This window comes from Drosophila bipectinata, chromosome 3L (genome assembly GCF_030179905.1).
Source record: "Drosophila bipectinata strain 14024-0381.07 chromosome 3L, DbipHiC1v2, whole genome shotgun sequence".
In the NCBI taxonomy this organism is placed as follows: domain Eukaryota; kingdom Metazoa; phylum Arthropoda; class Insecta; order Diptera; family Drosophilidae; genus Drosophila; species Drosophila bipectinata.
The window spans coordinates 20390689-20411039 of NC_091738.1; the positions used below are offsets into that span (position 1 = coordinate 20390689).

General features: G+C 43.4%; 4 protein-coding genes and 1 long non-coding RNA gene across 9 annotated transcripts; 3 read left to right on the forward strand and 2 right to left on the reverse strand.

Annotated features, from left to right (window-relative positions):
• The first annotated feature begins 34 nt into the window (after window positions 1-34).
• Uqcc1 (Ubiquinol-cytochrome c reductase complex assembly factor 1) lies at window positions 35-1177 on the forward strand. Its single transcript, XM_017239813.3, has 4 exons — window positions 35-189; window positions 290-478; window positions 538-789; window positions 847-1177. The coding sequence occupies exons 1-4, from the start codon at window positions 133-135 to the stop codon at window positions 1126-1128; spliced, it is 780 nt and encodes a 259-aa protein (XP_017095302.1). The 5' UTR covers window positions 35-132; the 3' UTR covers window positions 1129-1177.
• On the reverse strand, window positions 662-2170 carry LOC108124226 (transcription factor Adf-1). Its single transcript, XM_043212232.2, has 2 exons — window positions 1731-2170; window positions 662-1669 (listed from the first exon to the last, which is right to left on the reverse strand). The coding sequence occupies exons 1-2, from the start codon at window positions 1891-1893 to the stop codon at window positions 1173-1175; spliced, it is 660 nt and encodes a 219-aa protein (XP_043068167.1). The 5' UTR covers window positions 1894-2170; the 3' UTR covers window positions 662-1172.
• Window positions 2171-2356: 186 nt separating this feature from the next.
• On the forward strand, window positions 2357-8088 carry LOC108124219 (uncharacterized). Of its 2 annotated transcripts, XM_017239805.3 has the most exons (4): window positions 2357-2513; window positions 2768-4146; window positions 6430-6608; window positions 6673-8088. In XM_017239805.3, the coding sequence occupies exons 1-4, from the start codon at window positions 2506-2508 to the stop codon at window positions 7537-7539; spliced, it is 2433 nt and encodes an 810-aa protein (XP_017095294.1). In that variant the 5' UTR covers window positions 2357-2505; the 3' UTR covers window positions 7540-8088. The 2 variants fall into 2 exon arrangements, with proteins under 2 accessions (XP_017095294.1, XP_070136370.1); XM_070280269.1 differs by lacking the exon at window positions 2357-2513 and having other exon boundaries at window positions 2645-4146.
• Window positions 8089-8499: 411 nt separating this feature from the next.
• tow (target of wingless) lies at window positions 8500-14706 on the reverse strand. Of its 4 annotated transcripts, none has more exons than XM_070280024.1 (6): window positions 14538-14706; window positions 12905-13201; window positions 11061-11244; window positions 10951-11008; window positions 9711-10637; window positions 8500-9643 (listed from the first exon to the last, which is right to left on the reverse strand). In XM_070280024.1, exons 2-6 carry the CDS (start codon window positions 12981-12983, stop codon window positions 9416-9418), a joined length of 1476 nt encoding a protein of 491 aa, XP_070136125.1. In that variant the 5' UTR covers window positions 12984-13201; window positions 14538-14706; the 3' UTR covers window positions 8500-9415. The 4 variants fall into 4 exon arrangements, with proteins under 4 accessions (XP_070136125.1, XP_070136124.1, XP_070136123.1 ...); XM_070280023.1 differs by having other exon boundaries at window positions 14457-14706; XM_070280022.1 differs by having other exon boundaries at window positions 14420-14706.
• Window positions 14707-17587: 2881 nt separating this feature from the next.
• Window positions 17588-18774, forward strand: LOC138926374 (uncharacterized). The gene is made up of 3 exons (XR_011442861.1): window positions 17588-17687; window positions 17754-18489; window positions 18550-18774. It is a non-coding gene; the product is annotated as an uncharacterized lncRNA (long non-coding RNA).
• Window positions 18775-20351: the final 1577 nt, after the last annotated feature.

A 20351-nucleotide genomic window follows, 5' to 3' on the forward strand; every position in this document is an offset into this window, starting at 1 on the left:
AACAGAGCTCTGTTAGTTCTGTCTTGGTATTTTACTCTATGAAATATTGGTCACACTGCTGTTTTGGTCTGTTGTCGCGTGCAATAAGTTTTTTTAAATAACTTTGTTTTAGTGAATTTAGGAACTTTTAAAATGCTCTGCACGCGGGCAGCTGCACGACTGGCCGGGGGTATAGCGAGGAACCCATGGGTATGGTTAGGAAATAAGACATTTCCTGTTTAATTCAACTTACCGCTGCGCTGCATTTAAAGTCTTATATAAACGCGACTATAATTTTTATTCCCGGCAGGTAGCACAACAACATTTTAAACAGACTGCGGCGTTATCTGTTGTTTTCGAACAGTCCTGCCGCCTGTGTTCAAACACCGGCGTCGTAGATGCCGCAAATAAAGCAAAGCCCAGCCCTGCAGCCTCCTCAGAAGGCGGAATCTTGAAGAGAGTACTGACCAAAGTGGGCTTTACGCCAAACACAAAAGCGGTATGGAAAAGAAATATTCAAGATTTTAAAAATATTTAGTGATATTCATTTATTAACAGCGCCTTAAAGTCACCAGCCATATGCTATACGAGAGTGTGGCCGACAAGATCAACTATGTGGCCTTCTTCAACGACTTCAAACTTCCCAACACCTTCAACTCCTGGTTCCTGGTCACAGAACTGCATGTGTGGCTCCTACTGATGCGAGCTATGGCCGAGGGCTCGGAAACAGGCGAGGATGGTCGTTTCCTGCGCAACTGCATCGTGGAGGCTATGTGGGGAGACGTCAACACTCGCGCGAAAAAGCTTGGAGTGAGTTAAGACTGAACTTCATCCAAAACCTCTGCTCATTCTTATGTTTCCTTGCAGGCTAACAACCCGTCGCGCACGCGGCAACAGATCGAGACGTTGTCCGAGCAGTTCCAGGCAGCATTGATTGCCTACGACGAAGGAATCATGTCTGACGATATAGTCTTAGCCGGCGCCCTGTGGCGTCGCTTCTTCGAGATGAACTGCGACGACTATGTCCAAATCGAGCGACTGGTAAAGTATGTCCGCCAGCAGGCGGTCATGCTGGACAGTTTGTCGCGCGATCAGTTTATTACCAAGCCCAAGGTGGCCTGGCTGGACTTGGACAAGTGCAAGGTGTAATATTAGTTATTTTTTCTGTTAAATAAAGTTGAAATTGTGTAAAGCTAAATGATCAGGTCTTCCACGGACTGATTACTCAGGGAACGCAACTGACACTTGAGCAGAAAGGCGGTTATCCTTCGTTCTGCTCGCCTTCGATGGGGCTCCCTTAGCTGAGCGAGCATCCGGTCTACTTGGAGAAAGCTGCTGCTGGGAGATAGTGTCTCAGCTGAATCTGAGTCCACTTCTTCGTAAATGATTTCTTCCTGGATGATTTGATCATTCTCTTCGATGATTTCCTCGATTATGAAAGTTCCGGGCTGGCCTATGGTTTCCCCATCTTCGTAGGCCTCCCAAAGCGTTGCTTCATGACTCACCGACTCCCTTTTATCCGGCGAATCCTTGTCCTTACTTTTGTTCTTGTTTCTCGGTCGCTGAGGATTATGGGCCAAGAAACGCAGGCGTTCCAAATATGGCCAAGTGGACCCGCTGCTGTCGGCTCTTCGGAACTCTTTCCGAAACTGATAGTGAAGGTTGTTCCAGCGCATTAAACAGAAATCCACTAAGGATAAGGAATTAAATTGTTTAATGTTGTTAAAGACAATATAAATAAAATAACTAACCATCACAACCCATGTTCTCAGCAATTCTGGTCCAGATATCGGTTTTGGCTTTCATAGCCTCATAATTGGATAGTCCTGAGCGCTGGTACAGCACAGGATTGGGTTCTACCAGGTCTATTAGTTTAAAATCAAATGGTCGGTTCTTCTTATAGCTTGTACGCATTGTTTATTAAATGTTCTATGAACTATGTATATCGTTGATAAGTATGGCCGATATGGCCGTATTTGTTTGCTAAAGAAGTACAGTGGGCATCAAATATGATGCAAATGGTTTTTTTTAATAATAATTATTTTTAATGCGGAATGTTGTTTTTTATTATAAGCTAAAATTTTGAATATTAAAAAATTTAAATTAACTTTGAATGTTAAAAAATGTTTTAAAACAAAACCGTTTTCTAAATTTTTTTGGAAACACCGATAGTATCGATGTGTCACTCGATTTTCCTGCACCCCTAGTTGAAAGTGTCACTCACACAAAAATATCTGTTTATGTAGTTTTGTAAAAAGTATTTCTGTAACATTTTCTTATTGTTCTCTGGATGTGCCTACTGTAGAAGCCTTAATGTGACCAAAGAGACAGAAACAACCCTTTTGCAGCACTCACCGACACAGAACTTTCCAGCACTTGCCAGGTAGGAAAGGTAGCGGTCACACCCGGTCACACTGCTTTTATTGACGACGTAGGAGCTGGAAAATTGTGAAGTGAAAAAATTAAAAAAGTGCCCCCCACAACGTTAATTTGGCCAGCAATCTTACCACTTGCATCATCCCAACAATGAACATGTAAGTAGAAGTTGTTTTGTCACACGTCCTTGCGTTTTTCTGCCGATTTTCAGTGGGTCATGCGGCGGGGGAGCCGAGGGTAGAAAATCAATAAATTCAAAATGGCACTTTGGCACTTGGGTAGTGACAGTAAAAAATGAAAATTACATAAATTTATTCGAACGCTCGCGCTGAAAATTTTATTATTTTGGCTTTTTGGTTAAAAAACGCTCAAAATTCAAATTCATGGCACTGAACCCCGATCCTCGTTTCAGGTACAACGGACAGGTGAACGCCTTCGGTGGCGGTGGCGGTGGAGGCGGCATGCTGCCCAATCCCAATGCCAATGTTAATCCCCGCATGGGCGGCGGAGCTCCCGGCGGCGGCGCTATGTTCCAGCGTAATCGCTCTGCACCGTACCCGGGATTCAATGGTCATGGACATGGACCAGTTAACGGCGGCCAAAGACGCATGAATGGCGGCGGCGGCGGAGGGGGCGGTGTCCCACGCAACGACGGAGGATTCGGTGGCCAGCGGTCATCGAACCACGGTGCTCACCTCCCAAAGATCGTCTGGTCGGAGGTGAACCTAACCCCCTTCCGCAAAAACTTCTACAAGCCCTGCGACTCGGTGCTGGCCCGCACACAAGGCGAAACCGAGACCTTCCTCGCCAACAATGAGATCACCATAAAGGGCGACCAGGTGCCCACTCCGAGCATTGAGTTCGAGGAGGGTGGCTTCCCAGACTACGTGATGAACGAGATCCGCAAGCAAGGCTTTGCCAAGCCCACAGCTATCCAGGCTCAGGGATGGCCCATCGCGATGAGCGGCAGGGATCTAGTGGGTGTGGCCCAGACAGGATCGGGCAAGACCCTGGCCTATGTGCTGCCAGCTGTTGTCCACATCAACAACCAACCGCGCCTGGAGCGCGGCGATGGACCCATTGCTCTGGTTCTGGCACCCACTCGCGAGCTGGCGCAGCAGATCCAGCAAGTGGCTATCGAGTTTGGAAGCAACACTCATGTGCGCAATACCTGCATTTTCGGCGGAGCACCCAAGGGCCAGCAGGCTAGAGATTTGGAGCGCGGCGTTGAGATCGTCATTGCAACGCCCGGCAGGTTGATCGACTTCCTCGAGCGAGGCACCACCTCGCTGAAGCGATGCACCTACCTGGTGCTCGACGAGGCCGATCGCATGCTGGACATGGGCTTCGAACCTCAAATCAGGAAGATTATGCAGCAGATCCGTCCGGATCGCCAGGTTCTCATGTGGTCCGCCACCTGGCCCAAAGAGGTCCGCCAGCTGGCCGAGGAGTTCCTGAACAACTACATCCAGGTGAACATTGGGTCGCTGTCGCTTAGCGCCAACCACAACATTCTGCAGATCGTCGACGTCTGCGACGAGAACGAGAAGCTTATGAAGCTGGTCAAGCTGCTGACGGACATCTCGGCGGAGAGCGAGACAAAGACCATCATTTTCGTGGAGACCAAGAAGCGGGTCGATGAGATCACCCGCAATATCTCCCGCCAGGGCTGGCGCGCTTGCGCCATCCACGGCGACAAGTCGCAGCAGGAACGCGACTTTGTTCTTTCGAGTTTCCGCAACGGCCGTCACTCGATTTTGGTGGCCACGGACGTGGCTGCTCGCGGACTGGGTGAGTAAACGTATCCCCGTCTTGGACCGGCGACACGTTCGCCCTACGTTTCTCTCTCCATAACCAAGCAATTTTTGCCTGTGGATCAATCAGCATCCCGTGGGGTTTCATTAATTATTTTGTGATTCGTCGTCGACGGTCGGCGGTCGACGCCTCCTGGTTCGTCTGGTCTCAGCGACCCGTCAGCGATGAATCGACCAACACCGCCCAGCCTCTTCGCCTCCTTCCGCTCTGTCTTTTCCGGATTTTTGTAGGTGCTTTTCGTTTTGGTTTGGTTCGGGTCTCTTCCGGATTTCACTTGACAATTAATGTTCGAAGGGGTAGTCTAAGTTTATTCCTTAGATTATTATATATTTTTTTTCCATAAACTCAATTGGTACCGTAGTGTTAATTATTTGTAAGAATCTAAGCGCCTGGCTGCATCTTGAAGTAACTTATATTTTAGCCACAAACGTTTTGGATTGCATGGACTTTTAATTCAAAGTCCCAAAAGTAACATTTAAATCCTTTTTTTTTTAAGGCAGCTAAGGGGCTAAGTGAAACAGGGGTAGTGGAAGCCGGAAAAGGACCCCATCATCTCAATTCTGCATGTTCAAATCTCTGTTTGCAGCCTCCGTTAGGGAGAGGCCTTTACCTATCCCATTATTATTATTTTGCGGGACTGCCTTTTGGGGATTACGGACTTTGAAGTGGTGCGACCACTGTGCACCCATAGACCCCCTTTTAGTTTCTCCCGAAATATACTCCAAATACGAAGAAATGGTGTGGGCTAAATAATAATGAGGGGAATGTGTTTGTTCTCCATGCATTGCTGGTTATATAATGTTACTTACTTTTAGTTTGTTTGTTGCTCTCTTGCTCATAGCCTTTAGTTGTGTCTCGTCAATCACATTTTGAGTAACCTTACCATATAATGCCACTTACTGTCAGTCAAGGAGTCGATGGCCAAGCAAAATATACTAAAATTAAAGTAAATAATCTCGGTGCACCTCAAAATAACAACCCTTAAAACCAAGGCAGTTCAATAATCCTGTGCCTTAAAAATATATCTTATTTTTTAAATATTCTTTTTATTACGTATCATATGAACTAACTAATGTGTTGAGTAATTATAGCATTTTGCGGCCCAAGAATTTTTTGACTGATGCTAATTTTTCGTAGCTTATTTATGTAACATAAAGTATTCTATATTATATTACGTCGATCCTTACTCTATGTATAAAACCTAAATTTGTGTGTGAACAAAAATATCATCAGCACTTTATGAAATGGACTTCGATTTTTCCAATGGCAAAAGTTTTAAGAAAAAAGTTAAAAAAGAAAGTTAAAAGTTAAAGTTTCAAAGTTGTATACACAAAGCAGTTAAAGATAAAAGCTATATATACAAGTTGAGGGTTGAGTTATAAGTTAATAGGTTTCCGAAGGAGATCTCAATCGCCACAGCCCTGGGATTGTTGCGAGGACAGGATCTTCAGGGACTCTTGAGCGTAAGCCTAACTGTTATTTGTAGCTAACCAATGCAGTCTGGGTAAGTACTAGGCTAATTTAATTTTTCCATATCTTGTCATAGTAATATGATCCGCACCCTCCTCCCGACCGACCTCCCATCGAGCCGACTAACCGAAACTCCTCTCCTCGTAATCCCAGCACCCAACATCATTAGCTTACATCGTGCATCGCATAATCATAGACCTATACTCTACTAGTTGTAACCTTAATTATCAATCAAGCCGTCTCTTGTATGCATTAAGCTTTAAGAACATTATATTACGATTTGTGTATTGAGAAAGTATGATATGATGAGAAGAAAAGGTCGAGGTCCACATTTCTGCAGTATAGAAAGAACATATATCTATTTGCCAAAGATGTATAGTTATTAATATACGCTAATAGTATTGATGGCGAAATTTTTGTTCAAAGTACAAAACAAACAAAAATAAGAATACAAACCGAATTACCGAAAACCGACTCCGACTGTTCCATTCAACGATTCGATCGAGTATACTTTTAAGTTCAATTAACAAACCTAACTAAACAAACAAACAATCGCACCAAACACCAGACACCCCGACAGAACCGACCACATAAACACCTAATTACCTACACACACACACAAAAATAAGTTTTCATTTTTGTTGATAGTTTTTTGAGTAACTTTTGAGATAAAGATTCCTATTCTGACTTGTCCCCTTGCATCGATTCGATATTTTTAACATTTCTTTTCACACTTCTTCAATTTCCAAACTCCAAACTCAAAATAAAAACATAAATCAAATGAAACAGACGTTGACGATGTCAAGTTTGTGATCAACTACGATTATCCTTCCAACTCGGAGGACTATGTGCATCGCATCGGGCGCACCGGACGCTCCAACAACAGGGGCACGGCCTACACCCTGTTCACGCATTCCAACGCCAACAAGGCAAATGATCTGATCCAGGTGCTGCGCGAGGCCAACCAGGTGAGTGATCCTAATCGATTGGTCTCCTTACAAAAGTAAACACTGATTTTGTTTTATTACCTAGACCATTAGTCCCAAACTGATGAACATGGCCATGAGCGGGGGCTACAACAAGCGCGGAGGCGGTATGGGCGGCGGCTACCGTGGCGGCAACGGCTACCAGGGACGCAACCAGCAGATGGGCGGCGGCTACAATGGTGGCCGCGACTACCGTAACAACAACAACGGCGCCGGAGGCAATCGCAATGGTTTCAATGGAGGAGGTGCTGGCGGACCGCCACGCTTCGACCAAAAGCCACGCACCTCGCCCCCGAATCATGGCGGCAACGGAGGCTATCGCGGCCAGGGTAATCAGGGAGCCGGTGGCTACCAGGGCCAGCAACAGCAGCAGCAGCAGAATGGCGGAGTGCAATTCTCGCGCTTCAATCCGAATGCCGCCTGTTTCGAGCCGAAGACACAGAACGCACCGGGAGTTATTCCCCAGCAGGCCCAACACCAGCACCAGCAGCATCAGCAGCCACAAGCCCAGGCTCAGGCCCAGGCCCAGGCTGCACAGCAACATCTTGTGACTGATGCTGCCTACGGTATTGACCAGAAGCGTTCCCGTTTCTCGCCGTACAACATGAACTTTGGCAACATGCCGGCGCCGGCACTGAACCAGCCCCAGCAGCACCCGACTCCGCAAGCTCACCAAGCCCATCAGGGCCACCCAGCTCACCAAGCGCATCAGGCTCAACCGGCGGCCGCAGCTTTAGCGGCCGGAGGAGCTTTGCCGTACGGCCAGTATTCGTCAATGTCCTCCAGCATGGCCACCGTGTCGCTGAACGGCGGAGGAGTGGCGGTGCCTTATTCTTACCGAGCTCAGTATGCAGTGCCGACGCCGGCGGACGTCTTCGCTTACCCGCCGCCTCCGCTGCCCGTGCAGAACTAGAGGCTTCATTAGCATACCAAATTCGTAGATTCGACTCTACTGTAATTTCCTTTCCCCACACACCACACACTAAACACTACACACCATACACCAAACACCACATCCATTATACGCACATCCAGTATGCATATACACATCATGTACACGAATCACGACAACGATCACCATTTCAGACTTGATAGGGAAGATGTTGGATGAGCGTCGTCGATAGCGTTCGTACGTTCTGTGTAGATCTCCTCCGCCCACACCGTAGCTATGTAATATGGTTTAATCTGGAATCAAATACGCTTTTAATTTGATAAATCTCTTTGTTTAACCTCCCACGAACCTAGGTACTCCCAATTTAGTTAATAAGACTTTGGTTTAGTCAAATTGTTAGGGCATTCGAGTGCCGATCATCGATGTTGTTGGCATTTATCTTTCCAAAGGCCCTGGGCGTATTTGATTTCTTTATACAATTCTCGAATATTGTACCAATCTATTCCTACAATTGTTGCAAAATAGGTGTTTGCAATGCTCCTAAAACAAACAACAAACAAAAACAAAAACCACCCAAGCCAAACGAGATTAGAGATACAAATCGGATAACTACATATACATATAACATATAAGAAAGCTATGTTATGATAACTTTCACACTATCGGACACACGTACACATAAGAAACCATGTCAATTTCTTAGAATCAAATGCGTATTATAATGTCATCTTAAACCATATTATGTGACTAGTCTAATGAATTGCTTAGCTGGATATTTTCAAACAATAACAGAATTAAACATGCTACAAACTACAAAGCAACTTAATACTTTCAGAAATATAAAATGCGATTCCATTTTATGTCAACCCATGAGTATGAATTGATCACAAGATATAAATAAAGGAATTAATTAGACGTTAAACGGTGTTGTTTCTTCTTTTGATTTTCAGCTTCTCCCCCCCCCTTCCAGATTAAATTTCGAATTTCGTAAACTTAATTGATTTGCTTTTATTTTCATTTTAAATATATATAAATATATTCATATAAGAAAAACTATTATACATCCAAAATTATCATAATAATAAATAGAACTAAATTATACAAATATTACTAGACAGCGTCATCCGTTTAATTGCATATCCAACGAACATCCCATCGTCCTTCATATTCAAACGTCAACGTTATTACACCATTTCGAGAATTTGACGGAAAATATTTGTTAAAAAATTACACCACGAGATTTATGACTAACAAAATTGCGTGAGAATGTAGAAGTCATTTGTATTTGTTACACTTTATATTATTATTTACTTTGTATGATTTGTGTTTGCTTTGTTCGGGCGGGGGTCTCTGCACCTCTATGCTCCCTTCCTATTTGTGGCATTTGCATATATATCGCTTTATAACGTTATACTCGATTCCTAACACTATGTACCTTGCGCTTTCGGATTCGGATCCGGATCCAACATGCTACCTTCCTATCCTACTCGTCCTCCTCCTCCTCTTTGGCTGCCTCTTGAGTAATTACTTTAGTTTTAATAATTTCATTTATTTTTAACTTTTTTTGTTGCTCCGCATAGGTTTAGTAGTAGTTGTTGTTCTGGCTTCCTCTTCATCTGGCTCTTGTAAGTAGTACGCATATTTGGGGGCCTAATTCGCCCGCGGGGTTCTTGAGGGTTCTGAAACATTGAGTGCAGTTTTACAATTTTTATAATTGATTTTCTTCGATTTGAATCTTTTTTTTTTGCTTTTTTCTTGCTTTTTTTTGTTAAGGGTTTCTTTTTTTCTAATTTTGGTTAAGTTCCTGCTTGTTCTTTGGCTGCAGTTTCTTCAACTGGCTGGGGGTGAGTGTGTGCTTGAATGTGTCTGCTGGCTGGGCTGTTTACATATATAGATATCACGAGAGTTCCTGCGAGAACTGAGTCTCCAGGGTGGGTCTAGTTCTAGTGGGGTTCCTGTTGGGGTTGCGTATCGGTGGTCCTGGGCTGCCATAGCCCGCCGCATACAGTTGCGGGCACGAGTCTTTTATGAGTTCCTGCGTCTCTCGCAGCTGCCGCTGCACCTGCGGCGCCAACCGTTGCACACTGATGGCCGGCGGGAACTTGTACTCCACCGCCGGGGCAGGCTGCAAGGAAGGATTGTGTTTAATTATACATTTTACCATAAAGAATAAAAGTATTCCAAAAACCCACCTGGACGCCGTGCATCATCTCACCGTAGTAGGCGCCCGGCGGCGGCTGTTGCTGCTGCTGCTGAGTTTGGCTGTGTGGAGCGGTTGGCGGTTCATATGTTTCGGGGGCCATTGGAGCGGACGTCGCCAGCGGGGGGGCAGTGCTCGGGGGTGCAGCGCCATAGTAAGCCAGCTGCAGGGGTCCTCGGCCCGCTGCGATCCCGGAAATGGCGCCGGCGCCATTGACAAAGCCACCGCTGGCCCCCGGCTGCATCATTTGCGATCCAGCGGCGATATACTGAACGGAAGGAGGGGCCGCCGGCTGGGGGCAGGCGGATGTGCCGGGCGGCACGGCGCCGGCCACGGTACTGCCGTACAGCAGGCGCTTGGGGCTGACGCTCTGCGGCTTGGCACCGGCGGGTAGGGACAACAGATACTGCTGTTGCTGCTGATAGAGTTGCTGTTGCTGGCTGAGTTGCTGCTGCTGCAGTTGGGCGAGCTGGGCCGCTGCCGCCGTGGACGTGTTGACGACACTCCCGTCCAGCTGGGGCAGCAGGATCAGCTGCTGCTGCTGCTGGTAGAGCACCGCCGCCTGTTGCTGCTGCACCTGTTGCACTTGTTGCACTTGCACTTGCTGTTGCTGCTGCTGCTGCCCCGCCAGCTGTCGCCCCGCCATCACATGCTGAGGTAGATACTCCGTCGCAGGGATACTGACCATCGCGGATGAGACGGCGGCGGCACTGGAGGGTTGGAGCAGCAGGCCAGCGCCACGAGGCGGCTGCTTCAGAGGCACCTGCACTTGTCGGATGGGCGTGGTCTGCAGCGACCGGCTGGCCGAGGAGCAGATGGAGGCCGTCAGGCTGGCGGATTCCCAGTGCTGGCGCAGGGCGTTCAGTCGGGCCTCCTCCAGGGCGATCTCCGTCTCGCTGGCCGAGTCGTAGTCGGGACCCTGGAAAGATCAACGATTTTAATATGATTTTATAGATGCGTATAAAAACGTGTCGCTGGCCCCAAAAATCTCTCAAGCCATAACATTCCTATAGAATTTTATGATTCTGTCGCTTCTTTAATTTGTTTTTGGCGCGTCAAAATAAATTCATTATTTATGGCTTGTTGTTTTTAAACATGCTATTTAAGACTAAAAGTTAAAGATTATAATGATCGAATAATTATTCCGAAATCCCCTTTTGATGTATTTTAATTATATTTTGATTGGTCTTTGAAGGCGTCAATAGGAGTAATCCTATCGAAGATGCACTCACCTCATCAATCTTCTTGTCCAGCATGCGGAAGAAGTTCTGCTGGCTAGATGATATTTCCCTGGAAAGGTGAGGTGTTTATTTTCGGTTAGTTGGTGGGGTGGATGTCTTACTGGCTTTGGAGCAAGGATAGATTCTTGGCGCGCAGCAGCGAGACGGCCACGTCGTCGTCACTATCCGGAACATCCTTATTGCTTGACTCATCGCTCTCGTCGTGCTTCTCGCGGTCGCGTTGCTGTGCCTTCTCGGCGTCCTCGATGTGGCCTTCGTCCTCGTCCGTTTCGGCGTCTGAGTCGGCTGAAAACAAATGGACAATGCCAGGCAAGAGTTTCGAGCATTAGTCAAGATGAGTGGGCAATTTCGCGAGTGCCGCAAAGTGGCAAAAAGTTTTGCAATAAAGCTAGTGGTTCAACTTCGAGGGGGGTTGCTTAGAAAGCTCTTCTTGAAATTATTGTACGACATGCAAGTACATATATAATCACTTGGAAAAATAATCCTTATTTTTGTAACATTATTTAACATTTATTTCTCAAGTTAAAATTCTAAAATTGTAAACTGTATTCATTTCCTTGTTGCTTTCTTTGCTAATCCATCTTGGGTCGCTTTCGGCCTAACCGGCGTATACTTAATATTTCCTTGGGCCTCTCTTTGAAGTGGCCTTGCTACCCATAAATTTAATTAAAAACCGTTATGCATTTTAATGCAAATTCAAAAAGCGAGCCGAGTATTATGAATAATTAATCTAGGACTGTGCGACTAAAGCTTAGGCGTCTCCGAAAAATTTGGGTCGTTTATGGCACAATGGCGCCTTTGTGTATGCTATACTTTTTTTTAGCTTTAACCCTTTTCCACACAGACAAACTCAGAAAGAGGCAGGCAAGCCCCTCGGGGCTGGGGGTCGGCTAGAAGGAGGCCGGCCACACCCCTTGTAGCGGTGCCCGCTGCAACAACAAGTTGCCTTTTTAGCAGTTAATTATACACACACAGGGACGCACAGACAAAAGAGCGGGTGGGTGTAATGGTGAGTGTGGGTGGCGAGGTGGCGGGAACCGAGCATAGTCAAAAGTTTCCAATGTAGGCTAGGCTTGTACATTTTTATAAACTTAAGAGCAAACACGGCAAAACACTTTAGATAAAAAGTGTATGTGTTTTGTAAATATAGACTCTATTGTAGAGAACAGTAGAAACTTTAACCCTACATACCCTACATACTAGACTGTTTATAGAAATATTTTAAATCATAGATATTTTAAAAGTTCATATACACAGAGGTTACTTTGAAGGATATCCATAAATATTCTTTTAAAAATAAAATCCTACATCAAAAACTAAGAGACCTTATGGAAAATAATCTTAAAAATCTTAAATATCTTTACATGTACGTAAATATTATTATATAATTCACTGTATTATAACATATAATAAAGTATCACCCAAGGTTACTTTTAAAAAGGATTTCCTTAACATTAATTCATAGAACAACTTTTAAATGAAATTATTGATTTAAATTTGATTAGTTTGATGAATGCATGGCCTTAAAACCTGGCTCTCGCCCCCATGCTCCTCTTCTCCCTCCTGGCGACATATTAATCAATGATGTCCTCATTGTGTTGAAACAGGTGGCTCACACACACTGGCGCAGAGTATACGTACACAGCTGGAGGCAAATTGATGTCGTCATGCGTGTAAGCTTTTGTTGTGCGAGGCTATACAGCCCCTCCTACTGCCACCCACCACCGACCACACCACTTTCCTTCTCCTCCCTTCCATACACATAAATATCACACTTAATTTGCTATTAAAAGATCATTACTCTATATAGGAGGATTTCGATGCGATTTCTATATACTTTTGATTTTAATTCCGTTTCTTCACAAATATTTGGGATGCCCGATTCTTTGATCTTGGATAATTAATGACCTTTAGGAGAATTGGCGATTTCTCTCACTGTACTCACCATGTCCTCCTTTCTTGCCGTTGGCTTTACTCTTCGATTTCCTGGGATACAAATGTATCTTGCTTTGTCCACAGCCCATCTTTTCAATGTGCCGCCGTTGCCCCTAAAATCCGCAGTCGGTGCTGCTGCTTCTGCCGCTGCTGCTTTGTTGTTGTTTTCAATTTGTATTTCTATTTTTTTTTTCTTTTTTCGTTATTTTTTTTATTATTAATTTGTTGCTCGACACGTTCTCGTTCCTCTCTTGTAGTCGCTCTAGTCGTCTATTCTTCTGTTTTTATTCAATTTTCACTAATTTAACTATGTGTGTAAATTTAATTTATTTGATTTGATGTTGTTGTGGTTGTTGTACCGCTTCGATGCTGCGTCCGCTGCTGCTGTTGTCAATTTCGAAAGATTCCGCAGCAGCAGCAGTAGCAGTAGCAGCAACAAATGTTCTTCCAACATTTGTGCGTGAATTCTCGAGGAAAATACCATTCAACCACCCCCAAAAGCCACCCACTCGGCCAGCCACCTATTTCCAGTTCAAACCAAATACAGTGGACTTTCCCTAGTCTAGCCGAATTTCAAATATTTTTAAAGAAAAAGTGTAAATATTCACCCACAATCTAAAACATTAAAGAAAAGAATTTGGAATCACTGCCAGTTCTTGTTATGGAATTCCGACTGTTGAGACATTTCCCTCCCCCCTATTCGCATTTATTTGTTTTCTTTCTTTGGGGACAGGAACGGAAATTAAATTGGTCCCTGGCTGGCACTCAACCACTTGTTTCTGCCGTGCTATAAATTGAATTTGCACCGTCAATTTGTAAACAGGACAAACCCATAAAAGGGTTCTTGCGACCAGGGCTGCACTAAATCGCAGCTTGCTCTCCTTGAGCTTGTAAGCTCCTTGTCGTCTCTCTTCTCTTGTTGTGGTTGTTGTTGTTGTGCCCACTGTGGGCGGTTTTTTTTTTCAATTTTTTTTTTTTATAAGGTAAGGTAAGGAAATGGCGCGCGCGCTTTGTTGTTGGGATAATTTAAACAAATAATAACAATAATAAGCACAACAAATAGTGCAACAAAAACACTTGAATTATATTCAATTATTCTGAGATTCTGAGAAAGTGGCCGCGGCCACTCGCTGGCTGGCTCGCTGGCTCCCTCTTCCGCTCCGCTCACTGGACTTATAATAGACACACACACATGCGCATGTGTGTGTGGGGGAGAGCTTCGGGCTCTCTGCGTGCGAAATTGATTTTTCTATTTATAAAAAAAAATCAAAATATATCCGCTTGGCTCGCATCTTTTTTTTTTTCGTGTGTGTGTTGCTTTTGATGGTTTTATTTTTGTTGCCGCCAACTGCCAGCTAAACATAATTTATGTTTTATTTATGATTTCACGATTTCATATAAATTTCCACTCCCGCCAGCCGCGGCCGTTCTTTCTTCCTTTCTTTGCTTGAAACTTGTTTGATTTATCTCATTGGCCACTTGGGCACATTTGGCCCGAATAAACACCCGCAAATAAAAGACGTACCCGTTTGGGCCGAATTTTGCGCACTTGCAGTATTTACCGCTAAACGAATTTATTTACACAAATCCATCGGCTAAACACTATAAGGAACTTTTCAGGTTTTTTTTTTGAAATTATTTACACTCGAGTTTTCTCCGGAGAACTTGCCGAAAAGTATCTGCGACGGTGTGTGGAATTTTGTATGCTGAAATTTATGCTGCCTGACACTCCTCTTTGTGTCACACAGCGACTTCTGTGCTTTCGCGCTCTCGTGGGAGAGCGGCGGCATGGCGGAGCATACCAACACACACAACTGATCAGGGGTGGTTTTCCGCCGCGATTTTTCGAAACGCTTTCAAACTTTCCGCATCGTTTTCCAGCACTGCAAAACAATGTTGCCAGAATAAAAATCAAAAGCTACCCCTAAGAATGGAGAAATGTGTATTTTTAAGGCAATTGGCAACACCATGGCGAAAGTTTTGTCCATGAACTTTCTCCAAAGTTTTCAAAAGCTTCCAAAGGGTTGGCCACAGTGGAACACATAAATATTTTGGATCGTAATATTTTTAGTTTTTTAGTAAAAACACTTTATAATAAAGCGGAAAATACTTTTAATAAATTGGCAAATTGTTAATTAAATCTTTTTTTGGATATTGTTTAATTAAGTGTACCTATGCTTAATATTGAGGCAAAAAAAGTATAAATCTGTAAGGCAGTTTTTTTGACTATATGATACCTAATACTCTGCTCCTCGACTCTTTCTTGCTATAAACTTTGTTTTTCATTTTAGTAATTAAAAAAAATATATATTATAGCCTACATCTCCTACTAAAGAAATTCAGGTGGAAAAAACCATTCAAAATTCTAAATGTAAATCCTTTAAAAACTTAAAACTTAATGAAAACTATTTGAAATATCGCTACTGAATCAGTAGTACTGATGCCTTTTTTAGGAAAGGAATTGGAGTAGTTAAAATTTGAAAAATATTAAATAGAAAAGAATTATAAAGGTAAGAGGTATTTGACAGTAACATTTTTATTTTAAGAATTTTTTTTTTTAAATGCAAACTTTAATAAGAACGTTACTTTGGTATTTGTATAGAGAACTGACAGAAATAAATAAATAATTTAAAAATAAAAGAGGTGTTTTATTTAGGTATATATTTGAAATATAGTATATTTGAGGTAACCTTGGTGTTTAAATATTTAATAATAAAAATATTTATCTTTATGATTTGTATCAAAAATGATAGTGGTAAAAAATTTCTACTTGTCATGTTAGGCCTCATTAATTTCCACAACAGTGATTTCTGACCATCGCTCCGCTCTACTTCCGCTGGCCAAAGGACCAGTCGCGTCCAAAGGACCAAAAGCCAAAGCCTGCCAACAACCCTCGCGACTTCACCCTTATGCATTATATTAGATGGCACATGTAGATGGCATTATTTATTGCATAATAATGAAGTGAGAAACGTTACAAATCAAAACACTCGACAGCATCGAGATAAACTTTTGTCCGCTGTTATTCACTCGATTTTTTTTATCATTATAATATATTTTTGGGGCAGAATCGTTGCCATTTTTTCCTTGCATTTGTCAGCCGCAACGGAATTGAAACGTTTGCGCATTTATTGCCACGGACGTGTGTCTTTAGAGGGCAGGAATCAAAAGTATAGCAGTGCAGGGGGGTGGACATCTCGTACTGGTGGGAAAAATATGAAATGTATATGGGGGTATGGCGGCCAGGAAGTAATAACAACAAATGCGAAATGATATCTTCCCATTGATACGTCGGGTGGGCTGAAAGGGGGTGTGTTTGTGGGATCCTTTCTAAAAAGAATATAGGTGGTGGGCGGACAGAGTTTTATTTCAAAGGTATTCAGCAAAAGCTTGATTTACACACCAAAATAAAATCAATTTACTCTTATTTAGTAATTAAATACATCATCCCTAGTCCAAGCTTTCCCCAAGTATTGACATCCATTGCGAATCGCGGAGAGTCCTGTCAAAGGCTTGTCCTTTCGGTAACTGCTGATAATGGCAACATATGTTTCTGTCACATTGTTTGGCATTTTTCCCGCAGGCTGCAACAGTTTGAGGCACAACCAGTTGGGGCGTCCTGCCAGCATTTAGGCAAATTTTCGCACTCCTTTCTTCTGTGTTTCCCCAAAAACAATTTACATAATTTTCAGCGATTTTCCGCAGCTCCTTCCTGATTTTCCCAGCGGTCCTGGAGCGACGGTGTCGATTATTCCCGATGGATGACAAGGAGTAGGAAGTAGTCGATCCGGCTGTGAGTGACTGCTGATGCGGTGGCAGCGTTTTGTTTAAATCTCGGATGTCGATTGTGACTATCATGAAAGTGGGCGTGTCCGCCAGACACGTGACCGCACGCGTTGCGTTGAATTTTACACGGAACGGAAGGACCAAAGGATCAGCCAGAGACTTGGGTGCAATGCAAATGGGGTGCCTGCCAGCCAAATATTTTTTAAACTTTTTCCAGAGACGCGTGCAGCCAATAAGTCCTTCATCACTTCCGCTTCAGTTCAGCTCCGTGATTTTGCACAAATAATGTTTTGATTGCGTGGCAGCGTGACGTGTAATTATTATCGCCGCACACAATCGCCAACAACAAAGGCTCAAGGATGCGAGTGTGGTGGGAGGGTTATATGCCGCCCAAGTGCGGCAGGACAATTAAAATGATTTACCAGAATCAAGTCAGCCAGTAAATACGGCTAACTGGTAATGGATCAATGAGGGAAAACCGCAGGTCTTTCGTAAGAAGACACATAGAGAGGCCTATGACTTGTTAAATACTGACTATTCTTTAATTAAAAAGGCTGCCAAAAAGGAGCCTAATAAGCCTAATAAAAGAAATTGATAGTATGGACATGACTTATCAAAGGTAGCTTGTTGAATCTTTTCTTCAAAAATTATATATGTAAAACCTATTACTTTAATGAAAGGCCTACAGCTCCTAGAAAACTTTTTAAGGATCTCTCCTTACTGCACCAAAATCAGAAATTAAAAATGGCTGACAAAAATTATGCAAATTTTCGGTTGCGCACAATCCTTTACAGGACAGTGAAAAAATTTCATTAAAAACAGCAGCACAAGAAATCTTTTGATAAAAATTAAAAACTTTCCCTTGGCCGAAGGACAATTTTCCGAGGATGGCAAAAAAAGATGAAAAAAAAAGACAAAATAAAACAGCAGAAATCGTGAAATGATGAAACAAGGAATTAAAACAAGCAATAATAAAATATTATGACAGCTTGGAAATGAGCCGGGGAGTAGGCGCTGAAATATTTAAATTTCGCCAAGCTGCTTTTATATAATTTTAATGTCCTTTTTTCCAGAGCCTCTTAAGGTCCAGCCAAGTGGAGTGCGACTTGCCGGCTGCTTTGCATAATTATATTCATTGAAAACTTATTTTCTTCAAGTTTTCCGCTGCAGGAAAAATATGATGAAAAAAGGGAAGGAAAATTGCTCGAAAAAAAAGAAATCTGAGAAATCTGAGAGCTGAATTGAGTTACATCTTTGGAGAAGAAGGCGAGAAGAGAAACAGTTTTTGACATTTAATTGCTAGAGAACTGGGCTGGGGGCCTGGAGAATCGAGGCGGGGGAGACTCAGTTGAGAAACCGAGAAGAGCTGCCCAAATGTCCGCCACTCCAGTTGGAGAAACTTGTTTCAATGGCCGGTCCTGAAGATGTTGGAACTGCTGCTGCCGCTGCACAAGAAGAGGACCGAAAGCAGAGGACCTGGGTCGAGCCGAGTTGAGCTGAGCTGGGAGAAGAAAAAATGTAACATGATTTAATGACATGAATTATTTATGAGTTTCCTGTCAATCAAAAACCACGTCAAAGCATTTTGATGGCGATGTCAACGCGCCACTGAGCAAAACACACGACGCTGCAGCCTCGAAGAGGAGCTCCAAGGAGCGTAAAAAATAAAATGTGAAAAGATATATAAAAAATAAATAAATAAGGCAAAGATGTTGCCTTCCATCAAGGTAGCCAAGGTGTATAGTTGGGTAAAAGTTACCCCCAGATATGCCCCCACAAAGTGCTCAACTTTGGGAATTTAAAACGCAAGTAGGAACTCTTGAAAAGCTGTAGCAATTTTCAATATGAATATGCTGTCCTTCTTCTTAGTTCCCCGGACAGCGAATCAATATATTTATAAACGCCAGCAAATAGCTCCACAAATGATATGCTAATTTCTAAGCTTTTTAATCAAGCCAGAACCCCAGAACCCCTCGGAGAATTTGCATTTTGTTTACTTTTTTCCCCAATGTCTTCCAAGGATAAAGTGTGTGCGCCATTCTATTCCGGCCTGTCTTCCATTGTTGCCCTTCGAATGAAATCAATCATGTAATTTATGTTAGGATAATATGCCCGCCAACAGACAACTCTCCCTCGCCACTCCCGAAATGGACTGCCAAGAAATAAATATTTAACAATAATTGATTTAAAAGTCGCATGCAAATGTCCCGCGACGACGAAGGATAAGGATGCCGCCTTTCGAATCGCTTTTTTAAGCCGCTTGGCACGTGGGTAAAGCAACGGCTGTTCCAGCCAGGGGTGCACCTTCTTTCTTTTTCAATTTCCCCAGGACACTAAGCAAACACGGAACGTCGGCCTGTCCTGGATTCGGGCACTGGACTTCTGCTGCCTGTCTTCCAGGCTTTTAAGCGTGAAATTATATAGAATATCCTTTAAAAAGATTTTGATTTGGCGCTGCCTGCCGTCCCAAGCAGGGCGCCTATGCAAATGTCCTTCATCTGCTTAGCGCAAAAAGTTGTTTTCTTATTTTCCAAGGCGACCCAAGTTGCCCCCTGCATCCTGGGCCTGGACTCTCTTCCCTTTCCCCAACTAAATCGCATTTGCATGCCTTTGTCTGAAGTTGACCTCGTCTTCGTCGTCGAGTTGAAGTTGTTGCTGCGTCAGGTGTTGCCTACAGGATACTAATGTCCTCCTGTTAACGCTCTTAATGGCACAGACAAGCTGCCTGCATAATGGAGTTCGCCACCACGTCCTCCTTCAGATACCTTCCCACTGTTTTTTTTTCGTTTTCGTTGTACTTTCCGATCCCCAACTGTCTTCATCTGTCAGCTGCATTCATTCACCTGCTCCATCTAATGTTAATGACATCTCCTGGGCCAATGCATCAGGCCATGTTGAGCGGGTTGGCGGGACCTTAGAAAAACTAGCTCAGTGGCTTCAGAAGCACTTCATAGGGAAACAGAACTAGATGAAGAACGAGGTGAGCCTAGAAAAAGATTGACTTTTTAGAGATCGTTTTTTTAATACTCTAGATTATTAAAAAATTTACTTTCTTCCCTAAATAAAATAATTTGTTACTTAATAATTGAAATAATAATTTACAAAACTACTTCAAAATATTATATATACCACTAAGGGTATTCATAGCTCAACCAGACATTTTATCCTACTTGTATATACCCTTTCCTATTTGAGTAACCGGGTAGACAACGAAAATTAGCATTACTTCCGAGTGATCGCAATCTCCGCATACTAATTGCTCCGACCGGCGACCGCGGAGTTGGATTCATTCATTCATGGGGCAATCATTGAAGGAAGGCCTCCGCACCAAACTTGGTATTACCTGAATGATTCTGATGCTGCTGCGGTTGCCTGGGCTGCTGTGATTTTTTCCAGCCTGTCTAGACATGGCTTATAAGGCAACGGCGACGCACCGAGAGCCTGTAGCCAGAAGACTGTAGAATCGGGACTTGGGCCGACGCGATGCGATGCAGAGAGCCCACATGTCTCCATGGCCTTCACAGAGAAAATTTTAATATAATATTTGTTTATACAAAAATATAGTGTTTAGATTTCTACTTAGATTTTAACAAACGATTTATTTAAATCTACGATTTTTAAGCCTTTTTTTGTATTAGTTATCGCAAGCTCTAACTATTTTCTTCCTGTGT

Excerpts from the sequence above, each read along its gene's own strand:
- LOC108124219 (XM_070280269.1), top strand. The coding sequence starts at position 2,739 with ATGGCACTGAACCCCGATCCTCGTTTCAGGTACAACGGACAGGTGAAC. Across the intron at positions 4,147-6,429 it reads CGTGGCTGCTCGCGGACTGG|ACGTTGACGATGTCAAGTTT; the intron begins GTGAGTAAACGT and ends CAAATGAAACAG. Across the intron at positions 6,609-6,672 it reads TGCTGCGCGAGGCCAACCAG|ACCATTAGTCCCAAACTGAT; the intron begins GTGAGTGATCCT and ends TTTATTACCTAG.
- LOC108124226 (XM_043212232.2), bottom strand. The coding sequence starts at position 1,893 with ATGCGTACAAGCTATAAGAAGAACCGACCATTTGATTTTAAACTAATA. Across the intron at positions 1,670-1,730 it reads TGAGAACATGGGTTGTGATG|TGGATTTCTGTTTAATGCGC; the intron begins GTTAGTTATTTT and ends CCTTATCCTTAG.
- tow (XM_070280024.1), bottom strand. The coding sequence starts at position 12,983 with ATGGGCTGTGGACAAAGCAAGATACATTTGTATCCCAGGAAATCGAAG. Across the intron at positions 11,245-12,904 it reads CGGCAAGAAAGGAGGACATG|CCGACTCAGACGCCGAAACG; the intron begins GTGAGTACAGTG and ends ATTTGTTTTCAG. Across the intron at positions 10,638-10,950 it reads TGGACAAGAAGATTGATGAG|GGTCCCGACTACGACTCGGC; the intron begins GTGAGTGCATCT and ends TGATCTTTCCAG.
- Uqcc1 (XM_017239813.3), top strand. The coding sequence starts at position 133 with ATGCTCTGCACGCGGGCAGCTGCACGACTGGCCGGGGGTATAGCGAGG. Across the intron at positions 190-289 it reads GTATAGCGAGGAACCCATGG|GTAGCACAACAACATTTTAA; the intron begins GTATGGTTAGGA and ends TATTCCCGGCAG. Across the intron at positions 790-846 it reads CTCGCGCGAAAAAGCTTGGA|GCTAACAACCCGTCGCGCAC; the intron begins GTGAGTTAAGAC and ends GTTTCCTTGCAG.